The sequence below is a fragment of the Archocentrus centrarchus genome, chromosome 6 (assembly GCF_007364275.1).
Source record: "Archocentrus centrarchus isolate MPI-CPG fArcCen1 chromosome 6, fArcCen1, whole genome shotgun sequence".
Classification (NCBI taxonomy): domain Eukaryota; kingdom Metazoa; phylum Chordata; class Actinopteri; order Cichliformes; family Cichlidae; genus Archocentrus; species Archocentrus centrarchus.
Genome location: NC_044351.1, coordinates 19,946,937 through 19,968,489, shown reverse-complemented (window position 1 = coordinate 19,968,489; position 21,553 = coordinate 19,946,937). Strand labels below are relative to the sequence as shown.

Here is a 21,553-nt window from a genome sequence, read left to right as displayed (position 1 = left end):
AAAGCACAGGTTTTGTAAGCCTGTTTTTGTTCGATAGGGTATGAGCAACAAGGAGCTCAGTGTGATTTGTCCATGTGTTGCAATGCAAAGTGGGGGGGGGGGCTGTCCTTTAGCAACTCTTGAGCCAAGCATAGGACAGACCATACCATTGGTCGACACCAGCTACATTCATTAACCAGGTCCACATATAATTCACAGAAGTGTCTCACTAAGATGGGAAACAGCTTTTCCAACTTGTTGAGCAGGATCAAAACACAGCAGGGAGAATTTTACATTGTGTCTGTTAATGAAAAGACAGATTTGAAAGAAATGTGTTCTGGTTTAAATCGTCAACTTTTGCCCTAAAAGCAGCTTGTTTGTAGCCTTCTTTACTAAATGTCTAAAGTCTAGTTTTGGAAAATCTGATGTGCTCTTGGACCTATTTGTGGGCCTGCTATAAATAGGGCCCCTCTGGCAACACATGCATGTCTATGATAGGAGGTTACAGAGATTTCCTTCACAGACTCTGGCTCCAAAGTAACACTGACAACGTCTTAATGGTAAGTTAGAAAATTTACAGTGTTTTACGGTGAACAAGAAACACATCACTTGTATTTTTAACACATACAAGTGAATAACTTCTTAGGTGTGTGTTTGACCACTAACAGCTCTTTCACAACCTGATAGCTGATCCTATTTATAACTTGCTCCAATGCAAGTGCTTTGCTTGGTCAGAAAGGACAAGCACTGAGGCTGAAATGTGTGTTTGAGTTTCATTTGGGTAAATAACCCAGAGTGTGTCTTTTGCTCTCATTAATTAACATCCAGCAGGTTTTGTTTTCATTCTGAAGTGTTTCTTTTATCTTCCCCAGGAGCTCCTGCATGGACAGCAACATTTAATCTGAGCCTTGATCTTGGAAAGCCGTGGATGTGAAAGCAGAGTGGTTTTGTAGCGTGGGTAATTTATCTCAGTTATCTTGGATTGTACATTTTTGGCGTACTACCTCAGTGGACAATGACTTCTAGAAGGCCGATGACTCGATCTTTTTCTGGCAATGGGAGGACAAGCAGCTTCAGTGAAGAGGAGGTTCCATCTTCCAATGGCCGCAATACTTACCTCTCAAATGTCAGGCCTGAAAACAGGTAGACAAGCTTATCTATTATTTATGTATTCATGGAGTATGTTAAACTTTGTTTGTTTTGTTTTTCATTTTTTTTTTTTTTTGTGAAGCACATTTGTATTGTAAAAGAAAACAATTTAAAGCACACAGTGGTCAAGAAAAAGCTTCTGGGTCAGGCAGGGGAAATAAAAAAAAACAAACATAAAATATACTAAAAATTTCTCTATTTTGTGTCATTTACCTGGTATAATAAATGATAAAACTAGTCCCATTACATAACGTTTGCCATATAAAACACAAACACTGAACTGTTCAGATAAAATCCCGTACATCACAGAAATAATGCGTGTGTATTTCTTATCTATGAATGACAGAAGGAGGGCAGCTGTGAAACAATTTTACTGAGGTAGATTCCAGATATGCAGACCATAATTAATCGCTGTCGTTGCTTCATTTGCTTCTTCTCTGAATAGCTATTCAAGGTATTCTCACTACAGGCCAGCGAGGTAATCTCTACTTTAAAACATTTCTCCCCACTAACATCTTAACTACAAAAACTGGTTTACCCCGAGAATGAAACCAACACAAATTTTGACTGACCTACAGTGGTTTCAGTGCTGGGTTGGCAAGTTTGTTTTGCTTGACATCTCACAAGTTTGTGTCAACCTTATCACTACCAGAAGTTCCGATTAACATCCTTTCCTGTTGTTTAAAAAGTAATTGGAGCGTACTGCTGAGGGGAGAAGGTCACCAAAGTGACTGCGATCAAGTGTAAAACTATCTACTATTTGAAGCAAGAAACTGACTAATGCATTCCTAATTCTTTCCAGGAGCACATTGTGCAGCGTTATGGCTCAGCTGACTGAGGACATACAGCCATCTTTCGAGACTACCTTGAAATCAAAGGCAGTCTCAGAAAACTGTAATGTGAAATTCACCTGTGTGGTATCAGGTAGGCCTACTTCAAGGGCACGTCTGTGCTTGTTGTTTGTCTAAGTAACTGAAACCTTTCAGATTGAGCCTAGTGTGAAGTGACAGGATGTGACTAATCTGAAAACAAGAAAGAAGGATTTCATTTCGAAGGCAGCACTTCTTCCTGAATTCCTTTTTAAACACAACGCAATTTTAAGCTTGGTTTTCAAGATGTTTTAGCCACAGGCAAGCTAGATGGGTGGACCCATCCAACAGCAGCAGCTGTTCCTTTGTGACACATCGCAAACATGATGCAATAGCCAAAATACATTCAGGCCAATGCTTCCTCACTGTGTTTTGTTAATCATTCAAGTGTTTTCTAATATAAGGGGATTTTCGCTGTTCAGTATTTAGAGCACAAGGAGTGTAATGTTTACTGGCCAGAGGCAAGATATTCATTTTAGTATTTCTTTGTCAGGTTACCCTGTTCCAGAGCTAAAATGGTATAAAGATGATATGGAAATGGATCGCTACTGTGGACTCCCAAAATATGAAATTCATCGGAATGGAAAAACCCATACTCTTCATATTTACAAGTATGTAATTATATATGTATGTATGTAATTTACAAGTAAATCATACTGTATATACCATCCTTTAAATTAGTTGATAGATAGCGCTTTGTTTGTTTTAATGATTCTAACAAGAGTTTGTGTTTTCAGCTGCACATTAGATGATGCAGCCATCTACCAAGTCTCAGCCAGCAACAGCAAAGGTATTGTCTCCTGCTCTGGTGTTTTGGAGGTTGGCGCCATGAATGAGTTCAAGATCCACCAGCGGTTCTTTGCTAAGCTGAAGCAAAAAGCAGAGAAGAAGAGAAAAGATTTGGAGGAGCAGACAAAGATGGAGAATAAAGAAAATGTTCAGAGAAAGAAACCACTGATTAGCCCAGAACATCCTCAAAGGAAACGGTCTGTCCCCCCACCAGAGGACAGGGTAGTAGCCAAGGAGTCTGAGGCTATGGAGGAACTGGGAGCTACTGCAGAACCTAATGGAATCAGCTCAGGAGTCAAGGAAATAGCCCCTTTGGCATCCCTGGACAGAGGTCTGGATGATGAGATGGCACAATCAGAGGAGACCTTGGCCACTAAGAGAATAAAAATGTCAAATGGTGTAGATGCTGGGATTAATATCAGCAGAAGCCATAGTATAGGGAGTGGAGGTGAAAACTGTTACGATGGAGGAATCAGTTTGGCACAGTTTTTGGCAGAGACTCTCCAGTCCCAGGCTGCTGAGGAGAAAGAGAATTCATCTCAAGCAGAAAAAGATAAAGAGGTGGATAAAGCTGTTGCCAGTGACAATCAACAGCAAGAGAGGGATCAAGAGGAGGTGCAAAGCAAAAGAGAAGAACAAGAAAAAGTATTACAGAAAGAGTGTGAAAAAGAGAAAAGAAGAGAGGAAGAACTAGCCATCAAAAGGGTGTCGCATACAGTAGCCCATGGCAAACATGGTTCAGAAGGCAAACATCACAGCAAAGGCCATAAGGATCATGACCACCACAACATCCAGACCTCCATCTCCTCTGTGCTCCACTCAGTCAAAGACTTCTTCTTTGGCAAGAATAAAAAAATCTCTCATGATCACACAGAGAATGAAGGGGCTGATTTTGACCACTCAGTGGAGCCTCCTAAACCAGAAATGCCACCATCATTTCAGCTCCAAACAGAGCATAACCCAGAGGTTTCCAAACCTCTCACAGAGGAAGCTGTGCCGATGGAAATGGATAAGCCCAGGGAGCTTTCAGAAACTACTGTGGCTACAGACCACCAGTCACTGTCAATAGAGCCAGATGCATTTAAGTATGATGAATATGTACAACACACGGCCCTGCCACCATCGCATGAACTGCCACAAGAGAGTAAAGAGGAGTCCACAAGGCCGAGTGTGACAGGGGGTGGTTATGCTGTGGAGGCCATGGAGGTGTCTGTGGGGATGGAGAGCAATGGTGCAGGTGAAGAAATGTCATCGTCCAGGGTTCAAGTTCTCACTGAGGTATGTACAGAGGTTTTCCATGCTAGCTAGTTCCCATTTGAGAGTTAGGTTTATACTGCATTTGTGTGACACAATAGAGCACAGGGTGACCACAAGAAGAGCTTCATTACCACCCACCAAAAACTTGTGGGTGAGCAATGGTGATGAACTTCCACCAAAATGGAAAGATGTGCATGTGCACCTGGGGTTGATGTTGTGTGGCTGTCTGATCACAATCATTTCAACACCAAATATGAGTCAGTTGTATTAAAAATTAACAGCTAGATGAGATATCCACTTTGCATTCACGTTCTAATCAAATTTAGTCTGTCTTTAAATATCTTTCCAACATCCCTAAAAAAAAAACTTGTCACCTTCAACAAGTGACATCTTGTTGAAGGTCATATATGGCTGACCAGATTTACCCTGAAAAAACAACACAAGTTGATCCAAAATTTAAAAGTGGTAAAGAAGAAAAATCATGATTGGATGCCACATTCATGGGTCTCCAGGACAGTCAAATGCAAACACTCTAGCAGGAATATGTAATATCAGCGATCAGCAACTGGTGAAGTGAGTCACTCTGGATTTTTGACACAACTGTTTTGCAGCAAAGATAGCTCACATGAGGGACAAGCCAAACAAAACAGTGTAGGTGAAATAGGGAAGTTTAAGACAAGTTTCACTAAATATATGCAGGGGTGGGGGATGTTGTGCATCCACACTGTAAGGTAGGCTGCAGAATGATTTGCGTGTTGGCTGCGGTGAATGGGGCAGCAATGCGTCAGAGATCATGATGAAACCTGAATGTCAGAAGGGGCTCTCGCATTACAAACAGGGCTTTGCATTAAAGAGGTCCAGCGGTAGTAGAGTGAGTCCAGCGGCAGGTCTCGGCATGAAAGAGGGGCCGTCTGACACAGGACACATTCCTCACTACCCCCCATACCTTAAAATAAACCCTTTCCTCATCGAGAGAAGAGAGAGGAAGGCAGCACTTCTGTCATATCGATGTCCAACGGCTCACTGTCAGAAAATTGCCTTTTTCTTTTAGGTTAAACTGATGCAATGCATGGGCCTATAGGAATCTTGCCATTTATAGCAAGCAGCATCAAACTAATCACAACACAAAATCTTTAAAAGGTACAATTCTGAGATTTGACTTGAGCTTTTCTTTAACACTTTATCTCAGCAGTTACACAATTAAATATGTGATAATATTAAATTGATATTTACTTGAAAAAGCATTACACTATTACCTTTACAATTTTAAACTAGACCTAGTAGTTGCGTAGCCTTAGTTGCACATATTAATTACATATTCATTCTGTTTTGGTTTTGGGGAATTTTTCTGTTTAATTTGTTGTCTTCTTGAGGAGAAATGGAAGAATTATGGGATAATATGTGATAACTTAAAGTTTATGTGGGTATTATGAGTCACATTAAAATGCCACTGAAAGTATTTGTAGCTTTAAGAAGGTAAAATTGTCCACATTCAATTGCAAGCTCTTCTGATTCAGATTCTGGTTTGCTGAAACCCAATTGTACTTTACATTCACAAATTTCTTGGGGGGGGGGGGGGGGGCATTTGTTTGCTTTTGTCAATGGTAACTTAGCGTTAATATCCAAGCGGTGCTAATGATCTGTGGAAAAGGGAACTGAAGTAACTATGTTTAAACATTCACCTGCAGAGCAATTGCATGTCCGTAATGTGGAACTACAACTGTAGCTTTGTTATGTTGTGGCTCAGTGTAAGGTTTTATAGATGAGTAATTGGAGGAAGTCATGGCTTTTATTTGAACAATGTTTTCTCACATGAGTGTGACACCTATTTATACATGCTACACAGTTGTGACCATAGCTTCATTTTTAAAACTGAATGTGACACCAGTTCCTTTCCATTGAAAGCTGCAACTTCTTTTTTTCTTGGTAGTCACTACCGGCCGCACTTGTCACGAGGTGTCATGTGTCTGCGTTATTGCTCTGTATAAATTTTAATGATGTGAGTGGGAAAAACAAGAGCCCAAAGAGGAATAAAGCAAAGCTAACTAATAACACTTCTTTATGTAACATGAAGCTTGAGTATGGACCTCTAAATGTGTTTAGATTAGAAATTTTACTCTTCAGAGTCAAGTTTTGTTCTTTTTTTTTAATCAGTTACAGTTGAGGCTTGAGGCTGCCCAGTGTTTACAACAGATTCCTGTTTGTCATGCACATTATGACTGGTCTTTGGCCACAAGACAAGCTGTCATTCATTCACTGCCCAGCAAATACTTTTGTGTGAACTGCACATCTATGTCAGCTATGTGGGAATTCCCCTGTTTGTCTTTCAACCTCAGAGGCAAAACAAGTGCACTTTCAAACCCAGTAGCACTTTTTAATACACACCTTTTTCACATTGTTTTGTCCTTTTTACAAAGAAAAGCTTTTAAGTGTTTAATCCAGAAGATCAGGGAAGGTTGATCAGTTAGAGCTTACAAGAAAAAACAAGCAGTTGCCTTGCACATGACAAGAGTTTTTTTTTTTTAGACAAGGATATATTGATTTCCTATTGTGGTTCTTGTTTAATGTTTACTCAAAAAAGCATGTAACTTTGTTAATGAATTACTACAGTACTCTTCCTTTCTTGTGGGGGGTGAAAGATGCTTTTGTTGACTTATGGCAAAAAAACTTGTCACAGTCTAAATATGCCACACAGTCATAGGTCAGAGCAGTAAGTTTGCTGTAACAAGCTTCTTAAAAAGACTTGACATAGGTCTGAAGGACATATAGTTCCTCTGCAACTAGCAAATGAAACTGGTAAAAATATTTGAATCCACAGGATGCAACAGAAGGCATCTCTAGAGTTAATCTTGTACTTGCAAATGCAGTCACGGTGCTTTTTTACTTCCAATCAGGCTGAAGAGAAAGACTCTGATGTGGTCGCAGTTATCAAAGCAGTTCCCATGATCCAGAAAGAGCCAGATTCACCACAGCTTAATCACCACCCTGAGAGCGATGAGTCTTTTCCACAGAATGAGAAATCTGTCTTGTCACAGAACCAAGGCCCAGCTGATAAAGGGGAGACCCCCACTGCCAGCCTCAGCAGCTTGGGAGAATGCTGGACTCTCCCTCAAAGTGTTATCTCAGCAACAGACAACCACAGTCTTGGAGAAACGCCCACTGAAACTTTTCAAGAAGAGGAGAAACAAGGTGGGCCTGACATGGAGGAGGGCTGTTCTTCACATGAGTTATGTGAGGACGAGAAAGCTGAAGTGAAATCAAACAAGCAGGCATTTTCAGGTATAAATGGATCTGAAATGACTAAATTGTCAACATCTTCTCTGGAAAGCCAAATAAAGTCATGCGAATATCAAACACCCGATCAGGTGCTTTCCTTTCTTTCTGATGTGGAAGCATTCAGTGCAAAGGGAGATCATGTAAAAGAAGAGACCAAATGTGCTTCACCGATTCAGGAAATGAATGCAGGATTTCCGCCCACTGCACTCCCTGAGAGTTTAGACAAGGCTGACCTAAAAATGCACCATAAACCCACTCATTCTAGATCACAGGAAATTACAGAAGTCAACGATGTTAGTGCAATGCAGAGTTCAAGCACAGGTTTTACAATAAGCGAGGGAAGATGTGAACAAAACAAAGCGATGAATTCTGTTTTAGTGAAAGAAATAGAGCGTGATTTGTGTGACAGTCTACAAACACGTGAGCAAGCATGTCTAGAACTAGAGCGCACTGAAGTGAGTTTACAGTTTGAAGCAGAGATAGAAAAGAGGACTCCAGTGAACATAGAGGAACCAGTTCAAATAAAGATAGCACAAAACAATCTAACGGAGGAACACAACAATACTGCATCTCAAGACATCAGTGAGAGTGGTTGGAGTGATGAGCATGCGTGGCCTTCAGAGAATATTCCAGCAATCCAAATATCTACTACTGAAGACATCACAGATACTAAATCAGCTGTGCCAGATCTAAGCCAAAGTGAACAATTTCTAATCCCAAAAATTGAAATAATGGAGCCTGAGCTCAAAGAGTCCACTCTGCCACTAACTATTTTGGCCCTAGACAAACTGGAGCCAAGTAATTTGCAAAAACATGATGCAACTCATGTGCCTGACTTGCTGCCCACGCAGAAAGGTATGCAAAATGATTATCACATTTCACCTACGGATAAAGTAGAAGAAGTTGCTCAATTACATGACAAGACAGAAAAGCCACACGTGGAGAGGAGAGAAGAGCTCCCACAGATGGGTTATGCATCAATTCCTGTTATAAATGTTTCATTTACTGATGACAAGGAGGGTGATGCATGTGTAAACAACCATGTCTCACACACACAGCAGGCTGTTGAAACTCCAAGGGGGCCTTTGTTTGTTGTGCCACCGATTTCTGTCACTTGTCATGAAAGTGATCCAGTACTCAGCCTGCCCACTCACAGTAAGCAAACAGAAATGGAAACTTCAGATGACACGCAAAGGGGAACAAAGAATGACAGTGACAAAAATGAGGCTGTGAAGCCTGAAAGCACTCAAAACAGAAGGCAGGACCTTGAAGAATCAAGTGTGAAAGAGACCACTTCCACTTTGCTATTTGAAGCTCTGAAACCAAAAGTTGGTGACACTGTTCCATTATTCAGCAAAACAACAGTGGACATAATTGTTCCTGAAATCTTGAAACCCAAATCCATAAAAGATGTCAAGACAGAGAATTCAGTGTCTGTTGATGATCCCCAGAAAAACAGATTTTCCGTTGAGAGACTCAGCTCAAAACCCCCGACGAGTCCCGCAAGTCTTCGCAAATTAATGTCCAAAGCTGCTCCAGACTCAGACAATGAGGCTGCAACAACTGAAGATCTAAGCGGAGGATCAACCCCAACATCGTCTCTTTCCTGTGAAAGCAGCCCCCGAATGAAGCGCAGAGACAGTCTAACACTCATACGGTCTGCCACGCCTGAGGAGTTGGCCTCTGGAGCCCGCCGCAAAATTTTCATCCCAAAACCTAAAGAAGATGTAGAGGGGACACCGGTTGGTGTGCTAGATACTCAAGGGAAGAAGGAGACCCCTTACATGTCACCCAGCCAGGCCCGCAGGGCATCATTACTACAGGCTCAAAAAACCCCACCAATTGAGAGACGCTCTCCGCTGCTGAATCGCAGAAAGTCCACCTTGGAGGTACCCAAAGTGGTGGGGGAGACTCCCACAGAGGAGCCAGCTGGCACTAAACGAGAGGAGAAACCTGCTGAAAAGAAGACTGACCCTTTGAAAGGTAACGTTTTTGGGGTTTTTAATTTGGTGAAGGTATTCTGAAGTGAACAACTGGTTTTTGTTTTTGTTTTTTTGTATTCATGCTGCTTTAATATTAATTACAAATATGTTTAGAATATGAATAAATAATTAGTATCTGTAGAATCACAAGCAACTATCTGTTAAATTACAGTCCACTGTGTAGTAGATTTATCTTGTCTAATTTGCCTGTTTTTATAGTTCTCTCAAAATATATTATACAAAAGGTACCTAAAATACACCACCACTCTTTTGCACTATATAAATTTCCTCTGCCCACCACCGCCACCTTTCCATGCATCACCAGCCCCGCAGGTTATCCGTAAGATCCGAGGAGAGCCATTTCCAGATGCCTCTGGACACCTGAAGCTTTGGTGCCAGTTTTTCAACGTGCTCAGCGACTCCACCATTAAGTGGTACAGAGATGAAGAGGAAATTCTAGAGGTGAAGAGAAGGTAAGTTTCCTTATTGCCTCATATTAAAGTCATCACCACTCAAACCACCTGTAAAATCATATTCAATTTGTTTTAGGTATTAACAGAGCTACTTTTCACCTTTCCTGTTGCTATTATTCTGAGGATTTCCAGCCAAAATGAAAACTGGGCAGGTTCCAAATATGAAACAATAATGCTTCCAGGATGAACAGGATTAATTTGGGCCTCAGAGGGCATCCCGTGGTCTACTGTCATTCTCATATTCTCACTGCAAAGATGTCCAGCTCATGTGACTGTGAACGCCACAGCTGTGACACAGAGAGGTGAATCTCTGGCTAGACACAGAAACTGTAACCTGACACAATATTTTCCCATCTCCAGGGTGCATTAAAAGTCTATATATGTGCTAATGGTTGCTGTGTCAGCAGGCTGCTGCCACGCAGCACGAGCCTCTGTCTCACAGTGACATCTTGTGGGTTGTTTGCGAATTGGAGTCTCTCGATCTAATGTGTTCGTGATTGTGTGCACGCGTGTGTTTATTTTCCCTTTTTTCGTTCTCAAGCGGAGGAGATGAAAGTCAAGTAGCACTGGCAATTGTTCTGGCATCCAGTCAAGATTGTGGTGTATACGGCTGCACGATCACTAATGAATATGGGATCGATACAACCGACTTCCTCCTCAGTATAGACAGTAAGAGACAGCATGTATGGAAAAATATTCAAAATTGTCTTTTACATTTTACAGCATAATATCACTTATAATTTATACAAGGTGTTTTATGTTTTCTTTCTTACAGTTATGTCTGAAATACTACTAAAAGATGATCTGGAAGGTACTTTATAGTTAACCACTCGATGCATCACAGCTTTTTTTCCTTTTTGTTTTTTTTCTTTTTTTTTTTAATACGCTTTTCTTTAACTGAATTCCCACCATTTTCTGTTTTTGCTTCAGTTGGAGAAGAGATAGAAATGACCGCACTGCTGTTCACCAAAGGCTTGGCTGATTGCGGCACTTGGGGTGACAAGTATTTTGGCCGCATCATGACTGAGACAGTGCACCTTGGGGAGGGCTGCATGCACAAAGCCAGCAGGGTGAAGGTCATTTATGGCCTGGATCCTGTTTTTGAGTCTGGAAGCACTTGCATTATTAAAGTTCAAAGCCCCATTGCTTATGGGACCAAACAGGAGAGCAACCTTGCAGAGAGAAATCTAGAAATTACTAAGCATGTGAGTATCATCTAAGAATTTTTGGTAAATTGCTCCTTGTATATTCCAAGTGTTTTATGAAAATCTTTGTTTTACAGGAATGCAAAGTCCAAAACATGATTCGGGAATACTGTAAAATCTTCTCAGCTGAAACGAGAGTTATTGAAAACTTTGGCCTGTCATTAGAGTAAGCAGCGTAAATTAACTCTGATAATTGAATCCATTACAAATATATTCTATACAGTATATTACTGCTTGTGATCATCCCACTAATATTTCATGTTGCTCACAGAGTGATTCCTCGATATTTGATGTACCGGCCTGCAAATTCTGTGCCCTATGCCACAGTGGAGGCTGATCTTACTGGCTTATTCCTTAATTATTGCACGATGGATAATAAAGGCAAACTGACTGTACAACAGATTTCTGAGACAGAGCAGAAATGCTGCAGCTTCCAGCACTGGATCCATCAGTGGACACATGGCAATTTGTTGGTCACTCAGCTCGCAGGTACGCCACACATGAAATAATCATGAAAGCAATCATTTAGAGTATATATTAGTTGAATCATGACTATTAAACATTCTACTTGTTTTTTTCCCTTAGGTGTTGAAACAAAACTTACAAATGTGAGGGTTGTCACCAAATCAAAAGGGTTTGTATCACAGTCTCTGCATGCACGTGGACTTGTTTGCTTGCTGCTAGAATAGCTGAAATAAAATGTTGTACCCTGTTTTTCAGATACCAAGGATTAACTGAGTGTGGCTCCCCTGAGGTATTCGACCAGTTCCTGACACTCCATCAGTGCAACTATTACTGTGGGCTCCTTGGGCTGCGCCCGCTTAAGACTATGGACAGTTTGCAGCAGCCCGCCAAGGCAAAGGGCTCTAGAAGCCCTCTGCTCAACCGCAAACTGGGGTCTACCAGTCCACAGCCACAGCGAAAAGGAAACAGCCCTCAAATGTCTAGAAAGGCAAATTCTAGCCCAAAGGTGACTAGAAAGGTTCAGGAGACAGAGGACAATAAATCAAGTGTGAAACCCAAGCCTGCAGAAACTACTGATGCGGTTGAAAAAAGGTAGGAAAAAGGGCTTCTTGTTTCCAGCAGTATTTCATTGTTTTTAATGGTTTAGCATTAAGTGTTCCTTTCCAGTTATCAAAGATGGCAAGAACTTGAAGAGTAGGAGAAAAAGAGTCATTTGTCAACCTGATGTCATAAAAACTGACTGTGAATTTCTGTCAGCTGTGAGGAGACGTCCATCCTCAGCATAGTTAAATGGTTTGTGATAATGTGTGGCATGATGGGCACAGGGATTTTCACCTTATATTCTGCTTTTTTTTTACCTTTAGAGGAGAGGAAGCACTGGGCCATATTAAATTTGACATAACATTTCTAAAAAATCTTTAAACACCCGCCTCAGAGTATTATCAGCTCTATGAGTGGACAAACAACTCTCCAAGCAACATTTGCCGAATAAGCCGACAAGAGATGTCAGCATTTAAGTGTTTTCATTTCAAGAAATGTCGTGTATAAAATGCACATGGCCACAGTGCCACAATGGGCGTATGTATTATTAGCAATCGAGAATGTATTATGGGTAAATGCTGCATGTTCGCATCATGTACAGAAGGTGTGTTGATGTCATTTATGAGATAATATTTATTGTTAGCATTAAAACTTTCTTCACAGTATTTCTTTACACAGCAAAGTTGAGCTCATGCTGTGGAATAACAGCACCATTTTTAGGTAAAAAAAAAAAAAAAAGAAAGAAAAAAATTTTAGTGTGCACTTTTTTCTGTTTTTTTCTTTTTTCCCCCCAATCAATATTGTAGAATTTATACAGCTGAGTATGAGTTGCAAAACTGTATTTTAAAGCAACTGAAGGGATTATCCCAAAGAGGAGAGTCGTTTTGGCAGTTTATCTTTGGTCAGTAGAAAGCAGGAACTTTATTAACCATTTAATTCTTATGTTATGCAAAGTCACCAGAGACATTTGGAAAAGATAAGCATGAAAACCTTCTCAGTTATCTCATGAAGTTTGTGTTATTGGTTAACAGAGGTTGGTTTTCTCTCACAAATAACACAGAATCTGTGTGAAGAGCAAGCTTTGTGAATTTCTGTCTCTATTATTTCTTAATAAATGTCTGTAAAAGAGTCCAAACAGCCGCTCGTAAATTTCAGCTGCTGCCACTTGTGAATTGACTAACTGCATGAAGCCTTATAAATGAAGGAAAAATACCAAAGTATTTAAACTGAATATTTGAAATAACAAAATAAGGTGATGATGTTGCATTGTTTTCATGTGTACATAAAGTAAATGGACTAAATATCCAAAGTAGCGTGAAGAACAATAATAATTGAATGAGGGAGCGTGTGAGTGACTGAGTAAAGGAATAAATGTTTGATTACAATGTGCACAGTCTTTGTCACACTATGTCTGCTTTTTGTAAATAAATACTTATGTAAAATATGTTCAATTGTGATTTTTTAAAGTATATTTGTCTAAAGATCATAAACATGATAAAATTAAGGAGCTTTTCAGTTTTATTTAGAATATTTACATTAATCAAAGTCCTCTGAGATTATATCTCAAAATATTTCTTTTGATTCCCAGTTTTGGCTTTTAAAAGCGAATGTTTAGATTCATTCACAATATAATACTGTACATGAAAAATAAAATCATAGATATACAGGTACTGTAGGCTTTGCATTTTTACAATAAATGTGACACAAATATATAAATTGGCATGTGGAAAAAAAAAAACCAGACTGGACTTCAAAGCAAGAACCATAATGCACTGATCATAATGCATGAATTTGAGCAAATAAAATAATACATAAAGAGGAACTTGATTGCAATCAGCACGTGATAATTTACTAAGTGGTTTTTCTTTTTTTGTTGTTGTTTTAATATTTTCGCTTTCGATGTACTAATGGCCGTGACTCCATCTGATAACAGCTCTAATTTGTTTACAAAAGCTGTTTTTTTAGTAAGTAATTTCATGTCAATCCATTCAGTTAATATTTTATTGTTTTGGTACTTTAATATGACTTCTGACAGTGCTAAACTTGTCAACTAAAGCGGATCAGGTAGCTTGTTGGCAGTTTTTGTGGGCATAAGTGATTCACAATAACCTTTTCCAATTAGACATTGGTGAATCAAGCAAATTGAACACTTATACTTGCAAACCTCACAGAAAAAATAACAGAATAATAATAGAAATGTTTTTGCATGTGGCTTACTGCTATGTATTGCTCTTCTCTATATACAAACATCCACATCAGGAAGACCACAACACTGGCAACATTTGGAGAGAAATATTGTGGCATTTGCTACATTGTTCCATATTCCTTCAAATGAGATGGTCCCATTCTTTATGGTACTGCAAAAGAATTAATTTGAGATATAAACATATAGAAACACATTACAAAGAGATACTTAATTGCCTGCATACACATTAGACATGTACTCATAACCACAAGCCTTTTTTTTTAATTAAAATGTAAATGCATACCTTTTAATGAGGTCTTGACAGCAAGTTTGAATGTTTGAATCTGTGGGATTGAAAGCTGATGATGCCCCAAAAAGCTGCACACAGTCAAATGGAGGAACAAAGAGGATACCTGAGAAATCAAAGTGAGAGCTGCTCAGTAAAAACTCCACAGAGCAATGCTGTGAAGAGACACTGGAAACACAGGAAAAAAACTACCTGCAATGCAAGCATTGACGAGAGATACACAAGTCCCAGTGATCATGGCTCTAAGCACCAGAGCTGAGATGTCATTTCTTCTTGATGGGCATATAGATGCTTTGAGAGAAGAAAATACACTGTGTCAGAAATCTTTACTGAGAGAATATATTCTGGGTCAAGACAAAAAATGTGACAATGATATGATTAAATACTCACAAAGGCCTCCAATCACAATGCCCAGTGAACTGAAATTAGCAAACCCGCAAAGAGCATAAGTGGTAAGAGTTTCTGATCGGACCTGAAACAAGAAAAACATGTTATGTGACTGCACATCATGTAAAAAAAAAAAAAAAGAATTTAGAAAGTCTGTTTTCTGTGCAACGAATAGTGGCACATTCATACTGGCAATATTTAAAATATACTCCAAACTAAAAGCTTTTACTCACAGATATCCACTGTTTTCCATCTTCAGTAAATTCAGGAAGTCCATCGAGCCTGTTTTGCTTCAATTTAGATAATGTCTGGTAAGCCACAAACTCATTGAGGAAGAGTTTTGTGCCAATTAGCTCAGCCACAATGAAACTCTCGTCATATGGCACTCCGATCATGAAGGCCAAGGGCATAAACACATACGAGCAAATTAACTACAAACAAAGAGAAGATAGTGGTTATTTGGAATTTGTTAAACTAATATGTTAAATTCTCAATAAAAAGTAAGCAAACACTGCTTCTGCATTTTGGCTCAGTTTTTGTTAAATAAATAATGACAGTGTAATATATCATGTTTTGTAGTTCATAAGAAGTAGTATTTACCTAATTTTTTGACCTGCTATGGACAAGATGGTTTTACATGTTACATGCAGTAACATGTAAAACCTTGGAAATTAATGACCTATCCCAGATATTAAAATGCTAAATATTACAATATCATTATTGAAATTATTAAATATAGGTGTTCATTATTAGATAACTTTCTATTGCCATTAGCTGAATTTTCATAATAATATTACAATATAAAAATCTAATTCTAAAACCTAAGGAGTTTCCAAAATTATCAAGATACCACAGTAATCTTCTTTTGTTAAAACACACCTGAAATGTGACATCAGGATTTCCCACCATTCCTCCAAGCCATTTCAAAGCTGCATTTATAAATCCAAGGATAGCAAGAAAGGCTATAAGATTTGCTGCAATGTTAGCAACGAGACCTATTGACGCGGATGCTCCACTGCTGACTGCTTCCAGAATGTTTTGCTCATCGCTAAAAAGTTAAAAATGAATAAAACAAATGCAGGGAAAATATTAATAATTTTTAAAAAAAATGAACAGCATTATGAGAAGAGATTCAAATGTGTACACACCCAGAAGCCACTTTGATATTCTGCTTTGATTTAAAGCGACTCTCCTCTGTTTCTGGGTAAGAAAGCTTGGAGATTGCCAGCGCACATGGAGCAGCCATCACAGAGGCTGATATCAAGGAAGACGCATCAATCTGTGAAATACAATTAAAGAACATAACATAACAGTGTAGCAATTAGTGTTGTGACTGACTAGAACTGCACATCAACCTGACAGAGCAAATAACACATGTTAAATCATGTAAATTGCATCTACATCGCAAACTGCTGACAGCTAAAAGCTGTTGCTGGTAAGCAAAAGTAAGTAAACACAGCTACTGATATCAGTCCTCATTATGTTTTTATTATGCTTGTTCAGCTTTTTACCCATATAAAAATATAATGTTAGATAAGATATGGAGTCACACCTATCTCTCTACCAGCTAGCATCTTTTCCTGTTTAATTCTGGGTGACGTTGCTTCCCAGCAGAACTACCAAAACTGAAAATGAAGCTAGGACACTTTTCAGTGACCCTTTCCTCCAAGAAACCTCAGAAGCTGCTTTTTTCTCAGCTCCAAGACCTAACTGGTCTGTGTTGGGTATTCATGTGTATTTCCAGGTAGATGCACCCCAGGGTTCAGTCTGTTTTTCTTTTTTCCTTTTAATGTTGACATTAGGAGGCTTTTTTTTTAACTGGCTGCTTATTTGACATTGTTTGCAAATCACTTCAAAGCCTCAGTCCAGCTGAGCAGTTACCTCCTTACACTTAATGTTCCTGCGGTAACAGAGACACGGTGCTGTGCTTGTTCTGTCTCAGCAGGTTAAATTAACAGCAAATGTCCTTGAGCCAGAAATCAGTACTGGATTGTTTTTAATGTACCAATTATTAATACAATTTTCTGGCTCCTGTTTCATTTTTTATGCTCTTATCTTTGTCTCTTTCTTTTGTATGTTTTATATGTTGCGAAGCACTTTCTAATAAATACTTATATATGTGATAAGATGCATTATACAAGTATAGTATTCCTAATAATATATATGTGCATTATATACTGGTAAGAAAAATTTTATCTCACCCCAAATGAGATGAATGCCCCCATGACACTGCCTGCAATTGTGGCAAATCCACCAGTCATAACAGCATGGATCTCTGATTTGGTCATGTCCTTCAAATAGGGACGAATCAGCAGCGGTGCTTCAGTCTAATGTACAAAAAAAGTATTTTTTTTCAGCAGTTATTCACAACCGCGCATACAAAAATGCAAATAAAATGTTCTTAAATTAGTGTCAAACAAAACATTTTAACAACAAGTACCTGCCCAACAAATATATTGCCTGCCACACTCAGGGTCTCTGTGGGAGAGGTTCCCATTGTTATCTGCATAACCCATGAGATCTGCATGAACAAAAAAGAAAAACATGGCCCTTTGGTCACAGATTATTACCGTATAAACAATATGCACCCGGACCTACAGAATCATTCAGGATGCTGCGAGGGACACATTTTACCTTCAAAATGAGCCACTGCATAATCCCCAAAAAGTAAAGGACAGACATCACGCTGCTAAAGAAAATAACAATGGGCAAAGCCTGAGGAGAAATCATAAAACTCAGGTTAGAGTTGAAGTTAAATCATTTATAATCATGGTTGAGGGCCCACTCATTCACTTACTTGAAAGGCAAAAATATCTTCAATCAACTTATCGCCAAAAACAAACGATGACCCTTCTTTGGTATAATCGAGAAATATCTGAAATTATATTGTAAAAGGGAAATTCTTGATTACATTTCATTGCATTATTAATTTACTTAGTTAATGAATTTATGAGAGTTTGGATACACATACCAGCACATTTTACTATGGGAAATAAAGCTGCTGATTAGTAGAGATAATAGGTTGTAAAAAATATTATGTATTAATTACCAATCCACGTGCCTATGCACACACTTAACCCTTGGAGGACCGACCAAAGTGTAAGGCTGAACATGATAATAAAGCAGCTCTAAAGATAAGCATGCGTGCCTCCATAAATTAAATGTGCCCAGTTCGATGTGTCATACAAGTCTCCAATTTAAATGGAAGGTAAATGGATAATAAAATAACAGAATGAATAATAATGTTAATTGGGAGCTTTATGCTGAACAGTTAATCCTTAAATTGCTAGTACAAGTCGCCTTTATATGAGCCATCACTATAATTTACAATAAACAGTCAAATACACATTCTAATATAATACCTGCACTTGTTTTCCAAGCCAGTCGAAAGCTATAAGTCCAGGCTCCGTTCGTATAACAAAAAGGCCGATACAGAACTGCAACCCGAGACCCCAAAACACAGGCCTCCATGATACCTAAACAGATATGAGGAAAAAAATACTTCAGTTATTATTACTAGGAAGCACCTCAGCTAAACCTTAAGATGGCAGAGGCACAAGTTCAAATAATATGAGGAGTCTCAGCTACACATCAGATATGACACCCAAGACTCTTTCAAAAGAGATGCCATTGTAGTAATGGTTATGACTCAGTGGAAAACTAACCATTGCCCTGTGCGCTGAGAAGAGGAATATAAGCATGACGAACATGCACACACCGCCAAATGAGATCAGCTGCTCAGGACGCTTTCTTGTGTCTAAAACGAGCCATAACACAAGCAAGACCACAACGGCTACAATGAAAACCCTGCAAAACACATTAAAGCCACACACCATGACTTACAGTATAACAACAAGTTGCATCACAAGGAGTCTGTTATTTCACTAAACTTTGATTTCATTTACCATTTTAGCCATTTCAAGTTGGATTTAAAGCATCTGACAACAGGTTGGAAACACCGACCAATGCTTTTCCCCTTGTACTTCTTCAAAAGTTCCAGTGATACAGCAGCAACAGCCAAACTGGTCAGGACCACAAGAGCGATGGCCCTGTGGAAATCCAATACACATGCTGCAATGAAGTACGCCACATAACCTACAGAAGAGAAAGGCAGTTGATCATGATCATTGTCTATACTGAAATTATTTTATTCAAAGAAATTTCACAAGTATTCCCTGTGTAAGGGACATCCTACTGAATACATTTCTGCTGAATAAACTGATGGTTCATAAATTATTACCTGCTCCAAGTATACCCAGGACAATGTATTTGAAGGGTTTTGAATGAGCCTTGATGTAATTCTCTGTGGCATTAATTGGTCTGGAAACTTGGCTGAAGTACAGAAAAAAAAACAGAAGTAAAGTCAAACTGGGTATAAAGCATATTTTCAATGCAGTTCTCTTGAGTAATTAGAAAATGATTTGATTCTACTTGTTTTCAAGTGCTGTATAAACTATATGGACAAAAGTACTGGGTCACCTACACGGTACACGTACAGGAGCTGCTTCACTATGGAAGCGAATGCCATGAAGCTCCTGGCACACAGTTTTTGTGCTGATGTTAATGGCAAAGGAGATTTGGAGCTCTGCAGTTGCTGACTCACATTGGCGACTTTTAGACACTAAACGCCTCAGCACTTGGTGACCTCACTCTCTAACTTTAGCCACTTTGTTGCTGAGTTGCTGTGGTTACTAAACGCTACCACTTTGCAATAATATTTACAGTTGGTTGTAGAACAACTAGGAAGGAAGAAATTTCACAGACCTACTTGTTGCAGCTGTGGCATCATGTTACAGTGTTACACGCCCAAATTCAGTGAACTCTAAAACTTTCTTGACAAACGCTTGCAAAGGCAGACTGCATGATTTTATACAGATGTGACAATGGGACTGAAAGCACCTGAATTCAAAGATTAAAAGTTGTGGCCCAAGATTTTTGTTCATGTAGTGTAACAATAATCCAATCTTAACAGTCACAGAATACAGCTACACATATTTTGTGTAACATATGCACACAAACTTTGATATAAATAAAGGACAGGAGAGCACCTGCTGTAAAAACTACACCCAGAAATACCGAACTCACAATAAATCTGCACTACAGTATCTGTAGTTGCTGTTTTAAGTTCTAAAAACAGCAACTACTTGAACTGACATACCTTAAGTATGATCCCAGCCCCTTTTTGGGCTTTTTGGTCTCACTTTTGATGCTGTTAGACTCATTAATGTCATCCTCCTAAGAAAATACAGGCATTTCATTGTTAAAAAAAAAAACATTTTAAAGTAAAATATAGGAGGATGTAGCACATACCTGTATTTCAAAAGCCTGGTTGTCCACACCATTTCCATTAGTGTAGCTTATCTTATTAACATGGGCACTGCTTTGGTCCGCTGAAAAACAGAATCATCATTCACTTCCATGCAGCTGACAATGAGAAAACAGCTTCAACCTGAACAACCCGGAGCGACAAATAAATAACAAATCACATCTGTTTTTGCTCTGTGAGATAAGGGAAGCCTAAAATATGTCCACATAATCCTGAAATTAGATCTTGTGAAAACTGTTGAGCAAAAATACAAGTTTACAACAGCAGAACAAAAGCAGAGTTAATGGCTTACTCATTGTGTGTCCTCCTAGACCCAGCTGTCAAGTGCTGTGCTGTAAAATACACTGCAGCAAAACATACTCTGCCCTCAATGAAACATCTTATCATTAATTAACAGACACGTAATGTACTGCTCCAGTCTCTCAGGAAGTACATGACAGGGATGTTTGTTTCATTCTGGGGAAACGATTTAACACACCTTATGAAGCAATACTTTTGAGATGTGAGGCTGACCACGTTTTTCATGCCCCGAATCGCTGAAATGACGCAAGATAAGCCTTGAATTTGCTCTCAATAGGCTGATATTAGGTAATTTCACTGGAAACATAGTGGCTCAATCATGACTTTATCTTTAGGAGGGTGTGCTCCATCTATAAGTCATAGAAAAGTCCCATTTGCAAAGATGGCTGTCTAAAAATAAATTTCTGTCAAGCTTCTGAGTAACGCATATGATAATCAAGAATAAGTAGCCATTACATCACGGTTTAGTCTACAGTTATGTTAATGTACCTTAAAAATGCTGCTCAGTTTGTGGCTAATAACTTCAAAATTAAACCCCTAAAAAACATGTAACTCTAATTTTAAAAAAAGTAACCATAATATTTGCTACCATTTATGCCCTGAAAGGCTTTAATACATACTCTTTTTGGTGAGTCAAAGCCAGCAGTGTCTAGTTAATTTGTATTAAAGCTTTTTTTTTTTTTTTTTTTTTAATGATTGTTTTGAAGAACAATCACACTCAATACTCCAGAATCAGAGAGCATTAAAATCAGCCGCAGCTGTTATCTGGTCAATTAAGTATATTGCAGCGTAACCTGTACTTTACTTTAATGGTGATGATTCACGATTGGATATAACACCAGCTGTTTGTTCTGCTTTCTCCTGGTTAAATATAATCTTGCCTAGCACATAAAAATCTATGATTCCTTTGAAATACAGTTAGTGCATGCTTGGTAACACTCAATGGGAGCTCGTTCTGTATGGAGGAAGTGATAAAAAATAATTAATATTTAAAAGTGCAGGTCATTTGCCTTCAGTTAGAAAGCCTGGCAACCTGAAATCCATTAGCAGATCTTAATAACCAG

The 21,553-nt window shown here is 38.8% G+C and overlaps 2 protein-coding genes across 3 annotated transcripts; one reads left to right on the top strand and one right to left on the bottom strand.

Annotated features, from left to right (window-relative positions):
- The first annotated feature begins 408 nt into the window (after window positions 1–408).
- On the top strand, window positions 409–13,518 carry alpk3a (alpha-kinase 3a). Of its 2 annotated transcripts, none has more exons than XM_030730720.1 (15): window positions 409–539; window positions 852–1,122; window positions 1,931–2,052; window positions 2,491–2,608; window positions 2,735–4,064; window positions 6,938–9,302; window positions 9,627–9,774; window positions 10,316–10,443; window positions 10,550–10,585; window positions 10,705–10,979; window positions 11,057–11,145; window positions 11,251–11,468; window positions 11,565–11,613; window positions 11,700–12,035; window positions 12,308–13,518. In XM_030730720.1, the coding sequence occupies exons 2-15, from the start codon at window positions 995–997 to the stop codon at window positions 12,363–12,365; spliced, it is 5,400 nt and encodes a 1,799-aa protein (XP_030586580.1). In that variant the 5' UTR covers window positions 409–539; window positions 852–994; the 3' UTR covers window positions 12,366–13,518. The 2 variants fall into 2 exon arrangements, with proteins under 2 accessions (XP_030586580.1, XP_030586581.1); XM_030730721.1 differs by lacking the exon at window positions 409–539 and adding an exon at window positions 717–760.
- A 702-nt stretch (window positions 13,519–14,220) lies between these two features.
- Window positions 14,221–20,519, bottom strand: slc28a1 (solute carrier family 28 member 1). Its single transcript, XM_030732172.1, has 18 exons — window positions 20,482–20,519; window positions 20,174–20,253; window positions 20,022–20,098; window positions 19,104–19,195; window positions 18,769–18,958; window positions 18,529–18,670; window positions 18,226–18,339; window positions 17,661–17,738; window positions 17,498–17,578; window positions 17,304–17,384; window positions 17,065–17,190; window positions 16,012–16,142; window positions 15,743–15,911; window positions 15,097–15,294; window positions 14,867–14,948; window positions 14,669–14,767; window positions 14,474–14,582; window positions 14,221–14,341 (listed from the first exon to the last, which is right to left on the bottom strand). The coding sequence occupies exons 1-18, from the start codon at window positions 20,483–20,485 to the stop codon at window positions 14,221–14,223; spliced, it is 1,974 nt and encodes a 657-aa protein (XP_030588032.1). The 5' UTR covers window positions 20,486–20,519.
- Window positions 20,520–21,553: the final 1,034 nt, after the last annotated feature.

What these genes read in the sequence shown, in the direction of transcription:
- alpk3a (XM_030730720.1), top strand. Translation starts at nt 995, where the DNA reads ATGACTTCTAGAAGGCCGATGACTCGATCTTTTTCTGGCAATGGGAGG. An exon ending in GTTGGTCACTCAGCTCGCAG is followed by an intron (nt 11,469 to 11,564) that starts GTACGCCACACA and finishes TTTTTCCCTTAG; the next exon opens with GTGTTGAAACAAAACTTACA. An exon ending in GTTGTCACCAAATCAAAAGG is followed by an intron (nt 11,614 to 11,699) that starts GTTTGTATCACA and finishes CCTGTTTTTCAG; the next exon opens with ATACCAAGGATTAACTGAGT.
- slc28a1 (XM_030732172.1), bottom strand. An exon ending in AACTTGAAATGGCTAAAATG is followed by an intron (nt 18,671 to 18,768) that starts GTAAATGAAATC and finishes TGTGTTTTGCAG; the next exon opens with GGTTTTCATTGTAGCCGTTG. An exon ending in CGTCAATGCTTGCATTGCAG is followed by an intron (nt 14,583 to 14,668) that starts GTAGTTTTTTTC and finishes TTGATTTCTCAG; the next exon opens with GTATCCTCTTTGTTCCTCCA.